This window comes from Excalfactoria chinensis, chromosome 4, assembly GCF_039878825.1.
Source record: "Excalfactoria chinensis isolate bCotChi1 chromosome 4, bCotChi1.hap2, whole genome shotgun sequence".
NCBI classification, from domain to species: Eukaryota; Metazoa; Chordata; class Aves; order Galliformes; family Phasianidae; genus Excalfactoria; species Excalfactoria chinensis.
In genome coordinates, this window is record NC_092828.1 from 64876575 (window position 1) to 64896293 (window position 19719).

Here is a 19719-nt window from a genome sequence, read left to right on the forward strand (position 1 = left end):
TCAAGAAATTTATGAAAGTATGATGTGTAACACATTATTTCCTTTTGGAACTGACATATAAAAATAATGGGATTTTCATTCTTTTTGAAAATCTTCTGCTCATCAATATCTTAAAAACTTTGAAAGATTGACAGTGATACCATAGCTCTGCTTTCCATAATTTACAATTTAACCTTTCTCCATCTTACAATGGGATGAAATGCAGCAACTGAAGCGGAGGTGCAGAGGTTATGAATCACTATTGATGTTCCTGTAGCCAGCAATCCCTTGAACAGCACTTTAGAATGATAGTCTGCTCTTCTGTACAATTAATTCTACAGCCTGTATTTCTGAAAAGCTTAACGATTCTAATATGTAGGACTAAATTAATTCACATGCAGCAATGCTAGAGGGTTTTGTCAACCTCTAATATTATCCAAGAGAAAAATTGTGTATTTTTTCATTTCTGTAATATGGACAATTTGTCACTAGATGGAAGTTGTATCATTACAAAATGGGAGTTGTATCTTACAAAAAGTGTGGCAGTTGGAATGTCTGACTGGAACTTTTTTTTACTGAAAGCTAAATGCTCTATTTTTCAGAAATATTTATATGCATTTTCTGTGCTTTTTTCACAGTGTAGGGGATAGGACTCGCGATATTTATTTAACTTGCTTTGACATACTTGTTAGAACCCAAAGAATAAAAATTGACTCAGTAGTATTTCTACTAATAGTACCAAACTGATAAAATTTAAACCATCTTGCAATGCTTTAGCAGTAAAGCAATTCTCTAGGCTTCTTTTTTTTTGTTTTTGTGTGTTTTTTAGGAATTATGTTTTACAAAAATATAATTAGTTTAAGCGTGAAATTAGAAAGTACTTTATTCAGAAGCTGCATCACTTAAATGAGTCATCTCAGTGGGGCATTATGTTCTCTTAGTGAAAGAAATTGTTTTTATGTTTATCTGAATGGATATGGCGTCTTGCTAAAGATGAATGGAAAATACTGATTATTTCCTGCCCTGATGAACATTGCTGGTATCTCCATATCTTGCATAATAATGTCAGAAATAATTTCCAAGTGCTTCCTAACTGATGAGCAGTTCTTTAAATGTATAATAATTTCCAGTGTAGCAGCTTCAAGTACATATCTGCTTTTTGGTGATAGATTATACTCTTCTCACTGTCATGTTTAAATAGAATTATAAGCTTTTGCTGATACTGCTGTAGATGTTTAGAAAGAGCTTGCCTACTTTGTGTATAATACAAAGATGGGCACAGCGTACAAACAGATACAAGTATACAGTGGTTTCCTGTCATTTAGGTAGGGCTTATGAAGTCCACAGGCCACCTTAGTAGTATCTACATCTTTAAATTTATGTTCATATTCCACATAGAGTTGAACTCTATTAGTCTCTTAGTACTTTCATCAGAGATACTGAAGTTGAAATTTTGTATATTACAAATATTCTCATAGTCTTATAAGTATTATTTATCCCCTAAAAATTTCCACTGATGAGAAGTTTAGGAGTTACGAGATTTTTCTTTTTTTACCTATATACTTCTACTGTTATTTTACTTTATTTCTTTCCTCTGTCCTCTTTATTCCCTTTTCCCTTAATGTCCTGGCAGGGTTTCCTATTGCCTGCAAATAGGCAGTACTTGTTAAGCTCACAGAGTTGTTGTTCTGGGTCTGCTGGGAGGGAGTTCGTTTTCTTCCTAACAGCCTGCATAGTGTGTGTTGCAGACTGATGCTGAAGACAGTGTTGATTACACAGCAGAGTTTTTGCTGCTGATGAGCAGTACTTTCACAGCATCAAGGTTTCTGTTTGCCAATCCACCTCCCTCAAAGCTTGGAGGAGGCTTGGGCTGGGCAAGATGCTGGGGCAGTGACATGGTCAGGACAACAGACCCCAGCTGATCAAAAGTATGTCTCTTACTATATGTGTGTCATCATGCTTGGTAGCTACATGTTGGAGAAAAGAGGAGAGGTTTGTGCCTAAAGCAGAGCCCCTTATAGGCTTGCTGAGGTTCTGCTTTTTGACTCTGGCAAGTCATCTGGGAAGTAGTGAAAAAATTCCTTAAGGAATAGCTGCCCTACTCCTCTGAGAGGCTTAGCCTACCACCCAGTGGGGGCTTGCCAGAAAACCAAGGCCAGCCCATGATAGTTCTTTTCTAATGACTTAAGGGAGCGATGTCAGGTTTACCAGGAGTGAATGTTTCTAATCAGTAAGACTGAAAATACTTGACATTTATTTTTTTAGTTTTCCCTGAACAGTAATGATGCTACATTTCAACCATATGGTTTAAATGCAGCTCAATGTCTATGCCACTTTCTCTAGAAGAGATCCCTGGGGAAGGCAGCAGAAAACTATCACAGCTCTGTTCTGCAGGGAGAGCTTTGTAGTAAAAAAAAATAAGACCATAACGAAACAAAACAACTCACAAAAAAAACACCATTAATGTCATACACAAGAATTGTTCAATATCTGCCGTATGATTTAACATTAGTCTGTACTGTGAGTTGCTGAAGAGCCTCTTTGGTGCCAGGTACCTAATAAGAGGATACAGTTAATTTCTGTTTATTATATTGCTTGATTGTAGAATAGAATCACAGAATATCCCAAACTGGAATGGACTGACAAGAACTGTCAAATCCACCCTCAGTTCCACAAAGGACAACTCAAACCAAAATGCTCCATGAACTCCAGTAGCCTGGGGCCCTGGGGAGCCTGTACTATGTCCACCATTCTATGGTGAAGATTCTTTACCTAAAGCACAGCCTGACCCTCCCTGACAAATCTCCATGCCATTCCCTTAGGTCCAGTCATTGTCACCAGAGAACAGAGATTAACACTGACTCTTTGTTCCCCTTACCAGGTGAGAAGCTGCAGATGCCATCAGGCATCCCCTCAGCCTCTTCTTTTCTGAGCTGAACAAACACAGGAAACTCAGCTGCTCCTTGCACATATTGCTCTCCAGACCATCTTTGTAGCCCTACTTTGGAATCTCAAAAAGTTTTATCTACTTAAGCTGCAGCACCCAAAACTGTGCATAGGATTCGTAGTGAGGTTTTACAGCACAGAGTACAGTGGGAAAATCTCTCCCCTCTCCCAGCTGACAGCACTGGGTCAATGCACCCCAGAGTATGGTTGGCTTTTTTGACTGTCAGGATGAATATGAGCCAGTAGTTTGCCCAGGTGGCCAAGAAGGCCAATAGAATCCTGGCTTGTATCAGGAATGGTGTGATGAGCAGAACTAGGGAAGTCATCCTCATCAATGCCCCTGTACTTGGCATTGATGAGGCCTCACCTTGATTTCTGTGTTCGGTTTTGGGCACCTCAATACAGAAAGGACGTAAAAGTCCTGGAGCAGGTCCAAAGAAGGGCAAGAAGGCTTGTGAAGGGCTTGGAGAATATGTCCTATTAGGAGTGACTGAAGGAACTGGGGCTGTTTAGTCTGGGGAAGAGGAGGCTGAGGGGAGACCTTATTGCTCTCTTCCAATACCAGAAAGGTCCTTTTACAGTCTTTATGGAAGAGGATGGATTCTCCTCATATTGATATATAACCTTATTTAATCCCAGGGTAACCCTAAGGAGGAAACAGTAGTCTTTTTAAGAATTTACTAACTCAAAATTGGCAATTCGTTTGTTGTGTGAAAAGTTATCACAGAAGAAGCATTAATATTGCTGCATGATACAGTTGGTACAGCCTTAGATCCTGAGCCCAAATCCTAATAGACTATTTAATTTTTATATAAGGTCTCAGTAAAATGGAAATTCCAGTCAGTAATTTAATGAAGACTTCTGCTGATTACTACTACTGCTGCTAAAGCTCGTCTGTCTGTTTTTCAAATGAGAAGCGAAGAATGCTACTCAGGCTGTTTTGACTGAGTGAAAAGTAAGCTAAACCATTGTTATTTTTAACATAAATGTTAAAATGTGTGAAAGGTTGTTCCAGCGATGACCTTTTCAATCCTGCAGTAATTGTGGTATTCACTGCCTGCTTCTGCGCAGTGACACTGGCAGTGCAGCCGGCAGAACTCAGGCTGCCTGCTGCACTGCTATCAAGAAGCAGCCAGCCATCTGAGTACAAGGCCATGTATCCCTGGTGAGGCCAGCATGTAATTTCCCCCAGTGCTTGAGGAGATGCTCTGTTTGAAACAGATTTGCTGTAGGTGAATAATAACTTCTTGTTGTTGTTGATAAACTGTGAGAAAGAAAAACACAGTAAATGCTAGATCTAGCTAGAAATGTAATTGAAAGTAATGTATTGCTAGTTTAAAACTGCTGGAAGAACATTGTTCTGTGTACACACAGAACCAGTAGCATTCACAGTCCAGACCTGCTGAGTTGTTTGCTTTGGACCTGTACATGTTTTCCACCTCTCCTGTATAAAGCAAGTAGTGTGTCCTAAGGCTACAGATGGCTTTACAAATTTAATGGTCAATGGTCAAACATAAAATGGTAATTTTTGCAAGGCTTAGCATATTGTTAGGATATTGTCTCCTTTGGCAATGCTTTCTTATTTGGTTCCCACAAATATATTGTTACAATTGGAAACATTAACACAGTGGAAAGGCAGTAGAGAAGCATAACAGCAAAAGATCTAGTACAGAGAGAATAGTGTTATAAGGAGAAGGTGTGCACCCATCGCTGAAAATGTAGGCTCACAGGAAAGATTTCACTAGGAAAAAAGGGATCCCGAACCAGAAATCCTTCCAGAGTGGCAGTCAGCCTTTAAATGAAGTTTGAGAGGTGCAGCCAGGCATCACCCACTCTGGTCACACAGCTGAACTGCCTTCACCTCTGCTCCCAGGGCTGATCAGGTTCTTTCCCTACGTGCGCAGTCAGTGGTTCAGACCATGGCTCAGTAGTTACTAAATGTATGTGAATAATTAGGTTCACCAGAGGGAACCTGCTTACCTCTGTGGTGGAGAAAAGGCAAATGATATCTGCAGTTAGTTCTCGCAAGAGGATGGAGTAGAGGAGCTGTAGGGCTGCTTAGTACCAGGAGAGAAATCATACAGGGTCATCTGGAAGGAACAGGTAAAAACTGAGGTCCAGGAAGGTGAGAAAACATGTTGTCTAGTAAGCAGATGTTTTTCTGTAGTACTAGTTTGTATTGCTTTTTAACTTCTTTTTCTTTTCTTACGTGGTTTTTTGCTCTGTGTCTTTACTTTGATTCATGTTGAGGAGGTATGATTTGATTTTTCTGTTTTCCAAGGAAGCTAAATCCTATGAGTTTTGCTCAAGAAAGGTGTGGAATACTAGTAAGAGACAAGAGGTTTCAGATGGGTGAAACCAGTTGCTAAGACAACTGCCTCTGACCAACAGTTACGCTGTTTTGGGGAGTTTCAGTATTTTAGGTTAATCGTGAGTGTGCAACAGTAATAAATCTTCTTGGTCTTATTCTCCTTTTTCTCACTATAGTTTTCTGTCTATTCATTTAGAAGTATGGGATTTTCTCTCAATTTATTCCTTGCCTGCCTCTTCAGGAGAGTAAGAGTCACTTGAATACACAAAGCAAATGTTCAACTAAGCATTTAGCATGATTTTCAAAGGGAAAATACACATGTGCATAGTATTAGGGTCTGGTTTTATTTAAGCCCAGTTGGCCTCCACCAATAGGTTTTTAGCACCAGAAGAGTTGAATAAAATTCTAAGGAGGTGCAAGATCTTGCTGTACTTCTAATCCTAAAACTGGTTTGCTGTAAGTGGAGTAGCATGGAGATGAACAGGCAGGACAAGACGGGGTCAAGCCATAAACTGCTTGTGGGCACAGGAAAAGTCAGCTGCTGTGTAAGGCTCTCTAACCTTCTTGACTACTACAGAAGGAAAACTCTTGCCCAGTAATCTGTTTCCCAGCTGTGTATGTAGCTGCTCCTGCAGGTGGGAGCAGGGCTCAGGGTGTGACTGCAACTCAGAGTAATGACTTGCAGGTGCTCACCCTGCCCCTTCACAGCAGTGTTGACTGCTTGTACATACATATTTAACTGTTCCCTCCCTACCTTTAAATAATTGTTGCTGTCAAAATTTTTTGTTTCGTCTCTGATTCTGAGAAACTTCAAAGACTTCCAGATTGCTGCTTTCAGTGATAACTCAGGTCAGCGTGGTGGGCAGGGTGGTCCTGGGAAACCCAGTGAGGAATGTGGGGGGAGGGGGTGAAGCAATGGCACAATTTTGTAGCTAAATGAAATATATTTCTCTGAATGTCAGTAGTTTAAGAATATAGACCTTAAGTTTCTTATTTGCTTTCTCCTCTCAGTGAAAGACTTGATATTGCAGTTACAGGGAGTAAGGTATTGAGAAGAATGCATGAGAAGAAATTGATCAGGAAGCAAGAAGAAGCTTTCTAGTGTGGAAATGGAAATAACTTGGTTTTGCTTTTTATTCTTCAAAGCTGTTTTGCATTTCTATCCTGACAGCTTCTTGGGAAGAAGTTTTTCACACACAGGGTGGTGGCACTTTGGAACAGGTTGCCCAGGGAGGTTGTGGATGCCCCATGCCTGGAGGCGCTCAAGGCTGGGCTGGATGTGGCTCTGGGCAGCCTGGTCTAGTGGTTGGCAGCCCTTCGTATGGCAAGGGGGTTGAAACTAGATGATCGTTATGTTCCTTCTCAACCCAGGCCATTCTATGATTCTATATCTGTGCAACTGTTGTCTTGAACTCTATTTTTAATACTACTTTGCATTTTAAAATTGTCCCTTGTATTTTATCCATTCATTGAATGTTATTTTATCCATTCATTGAATGTATGCAGGTGTTTTACTGTGGCTAATTAGAGTGAGGTAGCATATTCTTGTACTTATGTACTTGTAACTATTAAAGGCTCTTATAGCTACTGTTTTGTTATTTTTTTGTTACTTTAACCTTACAAGGTTATGCCTTAGCAGTTGAAATTCTAGGTCCTACTTATAATTCTGTGCTGTTGATCTCCTTACAGAAAAGGTCTTCATTTGATCAGCCTCTTGTAGACAAACTTTCACTGTTATGAATTGGAGTCTATTTTAGGTGTGTTTAGGCATAGTGCTGTTCTGCTTGTTGTCATTGAATTCAAACTATTTCTATGACTATGTTCCAATTGCTACTATAATCATTTACTTTGTAATGAGGGACTATAGTTTTCAGATTGTTTTGTCTTCTGTAAACTTTTTTCCTCCTCTTCAAATCTGTGACATGACAAATCTTATTCCTTTCTTTCCTACCAAATTTAATCATCAAAACACGTATTTCTTTGTATCTGTTAAGAAGAATGAACTTTGGACTGGGCAACTGTACCCTGTTATTTTTTACTCCCAATTTTACTACTCTGGAGTCAAAAATAAGGCAGTATTTAGTAGTTTTTCTCAGGTACAATTACTTATTGTAACTCCTCCTTATTCTATGTCCTACTGACTCCTTTTCTACATATAGATGAAGAACATAAGAAGGTATTGCACAGTTGAGTTCTTATTTTTCCTGTAGTGAAAAGTAAGCATCTAGATAAAATTAAAAGAAAAAACAAAAAGGCAAAAAATTACTTTATAAGTAGAAATGCAAGAGAGACTTCTGATTTTAATCTTACTTTGATTGAAAATAATGGATTATTTTCCAGACTCAATCTTGGGCTGTAAAATCTTGGATTTCAAGGGGATTTTTGGAATTTCAAGGGGGTATATTTGCTTCTACTTTTACATACTCCTTTTTAATGAATAGTTAGTGGTGTGAAAGACTTATTTGAATTGAAGCTGTCCAATTGTTGTTAAGTGAATTGCAGCATAAAAGGTTAATAATCCTGGAAATTAAAACTATATTTTTGTTATTCTAAGCATTTGGAAGAAATGCATTTGTCTGTGCATGATTTATAGAAGACACATTAGCTTAAGATTCTTTGCATGCAAGTCCATGAACGTGGTCATAAGTGAGATATCTCTGCACACCCACCTCACGGTGACTGTATTTCAGAGCTCATCTATTCAGAAGAATGTGTGAAGTAGGAATTGTTAACAGTGTGACCAGAAGCTTGGCTAAGTTAGTCAGAGTTTACAGTGCAGATAATTTAGTATGCTGTTATTAAAACAGTGTTTCTGTTTGTCACATTGTAACAGATAATATAATTATCTTTTCTTTTTTTTTTTGACTGTTGCTTTCTAGAGGCCTGTTTTGCAAATGCAGTTTATGCTGAGATTCGTGCAGTTCATGCTCAGTATTAATGCCCTACCATTGTTAACAGTGGGTGGTGACGAGTTTGTTTTACATTTTTCTGTCCCCAGCTCTTCCAAGATATTTCAGTTTCGCGTGAAACTTAATACCATACTGAATATTTATGTAGATGGTAATCCCAGTGTTGCTTTTTGTAGTTAATATAATGAACAAAATATAACAGCAGAGTTGGAAATGTCATAGATGGGTTTGTTTTAAATAAAAATGCAGGGTGACAGATGGACTGTTGACACACACAAAAAAAGCAATGCATTGAATAAGATTCCAAAAAATAGCTGTCATTTTGTTTTAAATGTTGTGTAGGGAATTCTGGAAGTTATGATGGAAGGCATGAATGTGAACTCTGCTATTAGAGAGGAAAGAAGTCTGTATTTGGGGGTGAGGATTCATAATACAAAAATCCTTTCCACCTCAGGCCAACTAGAGAATATAGTGACTCGTACATATATACATGAGTTTCCAAGCACAGTGTTTTTCTAAACAGATTAGTTAGAAGAGAAGGCAGGTGTTCCTGAGAGTTTTCTTCTTTTTTGCATACTAAATCATACACTTAATTGTGAAGTTGAAACATGGCAAATGTGGCCTGAAATTTGCTCAACTTTGGGTTCTTCTCCTTCAGCTAGGTTTAAGTATGAGGAAGCCTAAGTGACGGCTTTAAGCTGTTTATTATGATTTGTCTCAAAAGAAAAGCCAAAAATATATTTCTTTCTACAGTTATTAAAATAAAAATAAATAATTTATCTTTGCTCTTTCATTTTGCCAGTTTAGCATTTAATAAAAAAAAACTTACTGCCTTATGTGGCTTTTAAACTTACAGCTATGATAATGTTTCCTGACTTAAAGAATTTGCATTTCAGTTGAGTGAAGGATGTTTTGTTTTTCAAAATGCTGTAGGCCCTTTAAGAATTCATGTGTATTACACTTTTTGAGGTGAAAATGCAGAGTATGCTGAATTTTCTGTATGGGTGCACGTTTTCCTATATCCATAGGAATTGCTGTTTATCAAATTTGGACTCCTCCATTGTCATATAAGCAATACTAATTAAGTAGGATAAAAGAGATTAGTGTTTCTGGGCAGATCATTTATCCTTTTGATTTACCTTTCTGTCTCTTAACATTGAGTACGCTGAACTGCTTATCTTCTAAACTAAGTTGTTTGTCCAAATACAGGAACCCAGATTCATCTTAAAAAAATTCTAAATGCTTAGATGGAAGAAGAACAGCCCTCAAATGGTGGTTTGTTTGTTTGTTTTGTTTGTTTGTTTGTTTTTGCAGTTGGATTTATCTTCAATGTCTCTTCCAACCTGAGTATTTCTATGATTCTATGCACACAGTTGCTACCCATCAGCTCAGGCTGCCCAGGGACCCATTCATCCTGTCCTTAAGTGTCTCCAGGGATGGGACATTGACAACTTCTCTGGGCAATGTGCACCAGGTCCTCATTGCCACCTGTGTAAAGAATTTCCTCTTAACATCTAATTTATATCTTGCCTCTTAGTTTAAAACCATCCAGCCTTGTCCTATTTCTATGACTACTTTAGAAGTTGATATTGCTCCTGTTTATAAGCTTCCTTTAAGTATTTTAATGAATCAGTGGGGTATCTCTGGGTTGAACAAGCCCAGCTCCCTCAGTCTTTCTTCATAGGAGATGTGCATTACACCTCTGATAATCTTTGTGGCCCTCATCTGGACCTGCTCCAGTGGCTCTGCATCTTTCTTGTGCTGGGGACTCCAGGCCTGCGTGCAGTACTCCAGCTGTGGCTTGTCAAAGTCCAAGCAGTTTGAAGCTGGTTGGAATTTTACCACTGACTTCAGTAGAAGGAGATGTGTATGCGATGGTATATAAAAATACATGTATTGTCTTGGATTAGTTAACGGTATAAAATGGAGGCATTTATAAAACATTTCATAACAAAATAATACAGTTTTTTCTTAGAGCAAAAAGCTTGCTTGTTTGTTGATGTGTGTAATAGGTATATGCTGATGCATGCAAATACCAGTATTACTATCAATATAATGGAAACATTCTCCTTCATCTTAAAGTAGTTGTTTTGCTTTCAGGCATCATATTCGATTATAGTACTAAGATGAAACCCAAAGTGAAATCATGAATCAGTTTCTACTTCCTCAGCAGTGTACAGTACTGGATGTTGTTTAGTTACCACATATCTCAATAATTCAGAACAGCTGTCAATTTGAGATCTCGAGCTACCAAATCAGAAAGCAGAAATAATTATTTATGGATTTTGTTCTCAAACTGCCACAATTCTACTACTCAGTCACGGAACTGGGCCAAATTGGCTGATAAACTGTTGACAGACATTAACAGTAGGTGGAAGAATCTGGATCTACATTAGTTTTAGTCAGTTAATTTCTGTTGCCTTTATATAGCGATGATGTATTGGCTCAGGGAAAAATATGTTCAAAAGCTCACTGGAAATATTTATTTTCCATTAAATTTACTTATTTTAAATATGTTTGGTGCTTTTGAAAGTTTAGATCAGGCTGATATTACTGGGTATGACTATTTCTTCCATGTGTATAAAGATCGCTCTAATGCAGTTGTCTCAGCTTTGTGCTCAGAATGCTGTAAAATACTACAGCAAAAGGATTTGTCATATTAGGACCAAATTTCATGGTTACATGCTTTTGTAGTATATTTGTCTGCAAAAATTGATGGGATTTGTTCTGTACAGAAAAGCAAAGAGTCTAAGTACAGTTGTCTTATGTCTAGTAATCCTAGTCATGAGAACTTGTGTGAATTGGCTTCTGCCATGGAAATGAAGAATGTAGATTATTACTGGTTAGGGCGAATGTGTCCCAAGCTACTATTTTTACTCATCAATTCTTTAAAGAAGAAAATAATCTAAAGCTATGAAATTATACATTGGCATATATTCATTCCTAATTTTTCTATGGGAGTGCAGCTTGGCTGTGAGAATGAGAAAGGTATTGCAAAGAGTAAGAGTACAAGGAGGATATATCATTTGGAGATCAAATTCTTGTTTGCTTCAGAGGTTAGGAGTGAGTGCCGAGAGAATAAAAAGAAGTAACTGTGAGGGGCTGTACTTATTCTCACTTTTGGTGATATTTTAGTATTTTATACTTATTTGATGACACTGTTATTGTCTCAGGCCTCTGACGTAATTGAAGGATTAGTGATTCTGAGAGGAAATTTTGAATAGTTTTTCTCTTTACCATCCTTTCCTGTACAAAGAATTGACTGTGCCATTCTGTGGCAACAGAGGCTATGCCAGAGATATATTTTTCTATGCAATCACCTTCTCCTATTTTTCTTACAGAGCTACTGCTGGCCATGCCACCTATTTTATGTGATGGCACCAGCAATAGAAGGCTGGCTTTAGGAAACTAGTCCAGGCAACTCATTTTCATGTTGCATGAGCGGAAGGAAGTTCAGGGTTGATGGCCTGCAGAAACTGCTGTGTCTCTGCTTCAGTTCTCTTAAGCACTGGTCGTTATCCAAATCCAATTAGTTTCATTGAAACCAGAAACTCTTCTGACTCCATACAGCAGCCATCCACTTCCTATATATGTCTTTCTCTTCCGCTGTGCTCTCTTCCCTGAAATACCATCTTGCTACCACAGAAATGTTGTTTTTGTTGGTTTTGTTTTGCTTTTTACCTTCCCTAGGTTCCTAGGAACTTTTACCCAGCTCTAGTTATGGTTACAAATCACCCTCTGTGTGTTTATTTTGTCTAAATTCTTGAGAATGCCTCATTATGTTATATACAATAACAAATAATCTAAAGGTGACAGAATTCAAGTAAAAAAACAACAACAACAACAACAAAAACAACTAATAAAATGTTCTTAATGATGAGTAAATTTAATCTTGATACTATATGTTGGTGTTAATTACAGTTAATTGAAAGTGACAATGACTAGAAGTATACCTAGTCATGATAACCAGATTAAATTTATTTAAGGCTGACCTATGCTAAGACTAGTCAGGAAGTGGTTTAAAAAAACAAAAAGCTCTCACTTCCATTTACATAAAATAAACAGCTTTTTGTATGTAGCATAAAATTAAACAAACAAACAAAAATACTATCTCAAAATTACATAGGATCCATGTTTTTTATGCACTGGGAGGTTGTCTTGACCAGGTCATCAGTTACTAGAAAATGCCTTGTTTTTCAATCTATTTCTAACCAGAAGCTCTCACTTCACAAATCTAGGCTATGGTTCTATATTGTAGATGGTCACCAACTTCTTAAAAAGCAGTTGTACCGGAATGTAAATGCATACTTCACAGTACACTTAAAAGCAGTCTCTTTGCTTGTTAGTATTTCTTATCTTAAACAGTGTTACTAGATTGTATCTTTATACTAGATTGTCTCTCCAGTCATGTTTACGCTTCCTAATTACCTACATTTGTGTTTCTTTTATATTTAAGTAAACCTTCCCATGTAGGAATCCTCTATGGTTGGAACAGAGCTTAGGATATACTTTCTTTAATTAAAATGCCTTACATCTTATTTCATTTCTGCTCATTTCTATTGTTTCTTGTCTCATGTTCTAGAGGTGTGCTTTTCCTCTTGACTTCATGAATCTGCATGTTTTTATTCCCTTAAATATGCTTTTCCATTTTTTTTTGTTTGTTGTTTTTGATAGCTTACACTCGCTGGCCATGTACCATAGAGTACATGTTGAATCTCACCAGTAATTTTTTTTAATTTCAGAATAAGTCTGCTTACTAAGTACTTTTTTGTACCAACACTGAGTTGGTAGAATTAAGTCTGTTTAATAAGACAATGTTGTCTGCTATGTTACTTAGTGTAAAATTCTTTGTATGGATTGTAGTATTAATATATGTACTTTTTTCATTGCTTTTCTCTACCTCATTAAATTCATAAGGTAGTTCTGACTGCAAGGTCTTGTAAATATTCATAAGAGGCTTAGAGTGCTTAAAAGAAAGCCTATTGGCAAAACATGTATTTTGTTTTGTCAGATGCATTGCATGCTCCATGACAGACCTCCACATTTATTTATTTATTTATTTATTTATTTTACAGGATACATGGGCCAAGATGAACATTTTAAATCGTGTGAAAACAAGTACTGTGGCCTGGGTAGGCACTGTGTTGTGAATGGGGAGAGTGGGCAGGCTGAATGTGTCTGCATGGAGCGCTGCAAACCACACTACAAACCTGTGTGTGGCTCAGATGGAGAGTTTTATGAAAACCACTGTGAGGTACACAGGGCTGCCTGCCTGAAGAAGCAGAAGATCACCATTGTCCATAACGAAGATTGCTTCTTCAAAGGTAAGTGAAGCTGATGGATATCGGAAATATAGCTATTGGTTATGTGTTTTCAATTAGTTCAATTTCTATACAAGATGCATTGAAAGCATAGCAAATATATGACTCAGAAAATTAATAAAGTTAATTGTTTCACTCCAGAGACATTTTATGATTTTTCTTTTCATTTATACATAGTGTTCTCTGTGATCGCCTTTTCAAACCTGAACGAGCATAATGTCTATTTGTAATCTATCATTAGCAGTTTCTTAGAAATGTGGCAGTTGACTGCGTTCATCTAAATGTCTTTACAGTCCCAAAGCCAAATGTGTATTAATATCTATGATAGGAAAAACATAAATTGAAATTGCAGAGGAGTTTGGTATGTCTGCAGGTTCTGTGCTTACATTTGATGTTGTGGTTGATGACTAGGTAGGCTGACAGCTTATTCATGGCTAAAGGCATCTTGTGCGCTTTGGATTTGGACAATCAGCTTCACTTGTGCATTTACCAAGGCATTCAAGTTAGATGTTTTCATCTACGGAATGCTGAGAGATGGACTTTTGATCAAGAGGCTTGTCATAGTGAAGGTGTCAGCAAGTGCAGTTTCTGTATTGTATGCACTTTGCTCACACTTTGAAGGTTTCTGGAACTCTGCCAATACTGACCTTGATTAAACATGTTTGCAAATTTGTAGTGTGCTTTTCCTCATTAAAACAAACAGGTAACTTTTGGACAATAATTATTTTCCATGATGCCAGTTTTAATGAGTCTACTTAAGAGCAGAATTAATTTTTATATATATATATATATATATATATATATATACACATATGTGTGTGTGTGTATATATATATATATATACACACATATGTATGTGTGTGTGTGTATATATATATATTTCCTGAATATTTTAGATTTTAAGTAGTCTAAACAATGTATTTATCTCTAACATTGGCATTGGAAGGTTTCAAATGACAGAAGTGTAGGGGTTGGAAGGGACCTCCAGAGATCATCAAGTCCAGCCCTCCTGCCAAAGCAGGTTCCCTACACCAGGTCACACAGGTAGGCGTCCAGGTGGGTCTTGAATATCTCCAGTGGAGACTCCACAACCTCCCTGGCAGCCTGTTTCCATGCTCTGTTGTCTGCATACCTGGTTGATTTCCATGACAGAAAAAAATGTTTCTTCAGAGATAAATTTTGAGCAATAAGGTCAAGATAAGAGAAGTTGGGAAAGAAAACATGTTCAAAGAAGTAATCTGGCCAGGAAAGTATTTAATGTTCCATGACTGGAAAATAAAATGTATGAGTAAATGTTCTGTGGTACTTGGTTAACATCAGAATAGTATATTAGAAGCTACAACTGTTGAAATTATACTTTTACTTGCTGAGTGATTTATAGTGTCTCTTAAACATTGTGAGAGTTTTGCTTAAGAGTTTGAAGATGATTACCTTTTTAGAAACATTGATAATGAATGGAGATAGAATATTGACGTGCCAAGTGAAAGAGGTCCTTGGTTTGTATGTTGAAACTCACAATGACATCACAGAGGATTTTGTTGTACTGAAGCTGCATGTGTAACATGTGTAAACAGTATCAAATGATTGACTAACGTGCTTGGAATTAATTTTAAGTGCATTTTGAGGTACTGAGAGTTATTTCTTGAAGGTGGACCTCCATGAATTGGTGTTTTGTTTCTAAATTAAAACTTCAGGTACTTGTCCTGTGCCTGTTTTTTGTGGTTTTTTTGGTGTGTGTTTTTTTTTTGTTTGTTTGTTTTTGTTTTTGTTTTTTAGGTAGATTATTTATCACTATATTTGTTATGCTTTTCTTTTCTTGCTTTAGTTCTACAGTAGGTTTATCCATCGTGCAGTAAATTATGTGAACTGTTCTTTTCTTTCCTATGTCTGATATGCAAATATGCGAATTCAAATAAATGAATCCATAATTTTCCCCTTAAATATGGGTGGAAAATAGACATGAACTAGTAATTGAAGCAGGAAGCTTTAAGTATCACTTTTCTGATCGTATTCTCCTGGTGCGGATGCAGATTTGTATGCAAATTATAGATTTTTGGTTCAAGATAATCAGACATTAGTTTTTCACAGATTTTATTGTAATTTTCATCTTTTTTTTTTTTTATTAGTGTGTTTGTAGTATAGAAGATAAACTTGCATCAGACACTGAACAATTTTTTCTTATACTGCCTTGATTAGATGTTGGATGCGACTCTTTCAATTACTGAGTGTGCTTCTAATTTTCTCCTGGTGTACAGGAAAAATGTATTCTGCATTGTAGTTCTTTTTTATTTAGATCTCCTCCTGCTTTCTACAGAGTAGGTTTTTTGTTGTAGTTGTTGTTGCTTTTAGATCCACAGAAAACATGATCAAGTTAGAAACATCTGTACTTGTAGTGCTGTCCGGTTTTTTACCTGTCAGGTCCACTGTCCTGTATCTGGTTCTTAGTAAATGCAAGTGCCATTTCCTCTTTCGGAAGAGCTCTCAATCCACAGCTGTTTAAAAATGTCTTCAAATATTTATTGAAGATGATTCTAAAAACTTTAAATGTTTTGGAATTCCTTTGTGATCTAAGGAACTTGTTTTTAATGAGTGATTTCAAATTATTATTCCAACACTGATGAAAATGAAGAAGTGAAGAAATGGAAGTGAACAACTGACTGGCTGCTACTTTGATTAGTCTTGGTGACTATTGTATTTGTTGTGGTTTAGTTTTTAACCATTCAGTGGAGTACAGGACAAGGTTAGAGAAAGGGGGGAAAAACAATGGAAGGTAAGGAGGAAGTATACCAAGAAACCAAGAGTCAGTTAATGATACGGAGTTGTGAAGGACAGTGAGAATAAGAACCATCTACTAACAAGTTGAAAAGGGATATTGGTCTACTGGAAAAAGTTCACAGTATATGTGGCAAGTTATGAAATGGCTTGTGTAGAATCTGAAAAATGTTTACAAAATCATCAGGTTGTGCTAAGGGTGGGTATGGGTAAATGGTGTGTCTTCTATTCCAGTGGAAGAAGGGAAAAAACATCAAGGATGATGACACAAATTCAGACATAAAACTTGTTGTTTCCTTTTTTTCCTCTTTAATCTTACCCAGTACACAAGAGATCTCATGGGCAAAAGCAATGTAGTATTTCACAATCAGACTTCACAAATACCAGGGTCAAGTGTATAAGTTTTTCTTGTGCATTTTCTAATATTCCCATCACCAGGGGAGGGGAAAGCCACATAACTGCTTTTAATATTTATGTGGAAGTGAGTTGAAGTGAGCTAAATCCTAGCAGTAGCCTGCAGGAGAGATTTAGAATACTAATCTAGCCATTCCAGTGATAGCAACAGGATTAGTCCAAAGATATTTTGTGGTAATCTGTGACCTAAGTCAGTGTAGTCTTAGACTCATTTCTGAAATATTGACACATTCATTTAGAAGCACTAACACTTATTTTGTCTAATTTAAAGTTTATGTACTTGAAAAGCAAACATATGTCTCTCATGTTATCAACCTCACTTCAGGAAGAATTTGATCTTCAATATCAACCTTGAATATCCATACTTGTTATTCAGTGTTGATCTTCAATGACTTTCAAAAGAGACTTAGGATATGTTAATTAGAATGAGATTCTGGTGCGGTATTTTCAACTCAACAGAAAATTTCTGAAGTGTTTCCTTTGTTCTGTGTCTGTCAGCTGGCTTCCTCGTTGATGTTCTGAAAGCATCATTATTACATCCTTTCTGAAAACATGTTCCCCTATGCAGACAGAATGCATTCTTAAGGTTGCTGCTGATAAACTTCAAAAATTCAGCCATTGGTCCACAAAGTAAATTCCACATAAACTAGATTATAAAACAAACCATGAAGAAAGTTTTATAAATCTTATCAGAGGACTAAGGAATGAAAAAAATATTTGTCCTGTTCTAAACATACAGTGTTTGTCAGAGTATAACAATCCTTTGACTTCTACTAGGAATTATTCAGTCCATGATCTATGTAGATTCGAGTTAGTGAAACAGCGTTAGAATTTGAAATGAACTTCTGAAGATGAGATGAACATGAAGTGTTATCTTCATGCAGGGAATTTCATATATTTTTAACTCTTTACAGTATTAACTACTCATCCATAGAGTTGGAAAAAAAAATGGTGGGTAAATATATGGCTTCTTTTAGTCTTTCATGTTGAAAAGGGATGTTGTAGCTAATGGGAATCTGGTTCTTTTTACTGTTTTATGAAGCTGCAAACTAAGTTTTAGTACTCTTGCTCTAATTTGCTGTCCCTACGTTCTTTATTTCTTGAATTGCATTGCTTATGAAATTTGGAAGGTTGTTCATTTATTTACTTTTTTTTCCTCATGCATCTGCACAAGAATTGTCACAATCAGTTTTCCTGAATCACTCCAAATTGTCTTAAACTTCTTAAGTCATCCAAACTAGCAGAAATGTTAGCTCTGTGTGTAGAATATCTGCTGTGGGAAGAGTGAAGTTGTAATGCAGTACTCACACTCTACTAAAATGGAAAACTCTATTTTTTATTTATTTTTTCCTTCCCTTTGATTTAAATACAATGTAGGATGAAAGGGTAATAAGGGTAATAAGCCACAGACACATTATGAAGAAATTTTTCTGAATGGCTAATAACATAGCAAATATATATATATTCAGTCTCAGTCTATGAATGGTATTATCTCACTACTGAAGTACATGTTTATAAGCTCTAGCCTATTATGTATTCTGCATTCATATAGTGGTTAGGAATTAGTATTCTCTAGTTAATCTCTGTGCAAAAATTAATGAAGTTTGAAATTGCTTGTAGGAGCATTGCTTCTGTATGTTACCGCGTAAGGAAAAGGATATGTGGGCATAACAAATTTTTATTGGTAGAAAACGTTGAGATGTGCTTTTTTTCTGATTTTAGTAATAAAGTTGAATCTGTTGAAGGAAGCCTATAGTGAAAGCTGTGTTCCAAAGTCTCTGTCAACTCACTGACTTAGACAAGTAAGATAATAAATGTAGACACCATTATTTAGGTTGGAAACCTGTTTGTGATGATAGTGTAGGAGGATGAAGAATTTCAATGAAACTGCATTTAGTGTAGTGTTCTTTTCCTAATGTAAATGGGAGAACAAGCTTGGGAAAGAAGAGAATAGTTCTAGCGTCTTGAGAATGGAACACAATGTGTGTGCAATTTCAGTTATTGGAGCACTGTCACAGGCTGCTGGAGAGGCTCTGAAGTCTCTCTCCTTGCAGATCTCCCAAAGCCACCTGAACGTGGGCTTGGACAGGTGCTCTGGGTGGTCTTCTGGAGCTTGGGCTGGGCCTGATGGATCCCAGACCAACCTCAGCCATTCTGGGATTCTGTGGATAAGAATATCTGAAAAACACCTTACTTCTGCCTGGTTTTGGATGGTGAGCACACAGTAGTCTGCTTGAGCCAGTTGTGTCCAGTAGCTTTGAAGGAGACTGGGAATCAACAAAGGAAGAGTAAGAGAAGTAGTAGAGTTCTGTCAAAAAACAATCAGGGGGAGAAGGTAATATAAGTGTGCTCCCTTCTAACCTGGCTGCTCCTGCCTACTGTTGCAGCTAGAGCACTGTAGGTTATGGTGAGTTTTCTTTGTTCTTCTCCTCCTGTTGATTTGGTCCTGTTACAGATGAGTGCTGACATTGCCAGTGTGAGTAAGGTTTAAATATTTTCTGCATCCTCAGTTGCACCTTATAGCATTTTACGATAATATTTAGTAATCTCTGGATAAACAACAGACTACAGCAGTGCCTAATTTAACCACAGTGGCTGCATGTTCTCCAAACCTAGTGCTTCTTGATGCCAGCTATAATTCTCTGTAATTATTCTAATTAAACATAACCTAATCTGATAAGAGGGACTGTGGGCTTGCAAAAATTCTTACACAGTAAATCAGACAATTTAAACTTTATAGATTTATTACAAATGGAAGAAATTTAGTCTTCAGGCAGACATGTAAGTGCTATATATTTTTTCACAGCTTAGAACAACAACAGAGCATTAAGCTAAGGCATACATGCACACTGATTTGTCTAAAATAAACTTCTGAAATTATAATTAAAATGTCAGCTTTTTCATTAGGTTTTGAGGAAAATTTATGTTAACAGATATTATTGTTGGTTTTTAAATATCATTAATATTTAGAAAAAATATGCAAGGCACTGGCGTAATAGTTGAATTCAAGGTGGCTACTACATGGTACACTATTTGAGAGAAGAAAACATTTTTTCTCAAATAATGG

The 19719-nt window shown here is 36.8% G+C and overlaps 1 protein-coding gene across 2 annotated transcripts in view; it reads left to right on the plus strand.

The window, feature by feature from the left end:
• FSTL5 (follistatin like 5) overlaps positions 1-19719 on the plus strand; it is a 232486-nt gene that overhangs the window by 70369 nt on the left and 142398 nt on the right. For both annotated transcript variants that reach the window (XM_072335512.1, XM_072335514.1), the window contains exon 4: positions 13221-13469. In XM_072335512.1, the coding sequence (XP_072191613.1) occupies positions 13221-13469 (249 nt within the window). The remainder of the gene's footprint in view (positions 1-13220; positions 13470-19719) is intronic.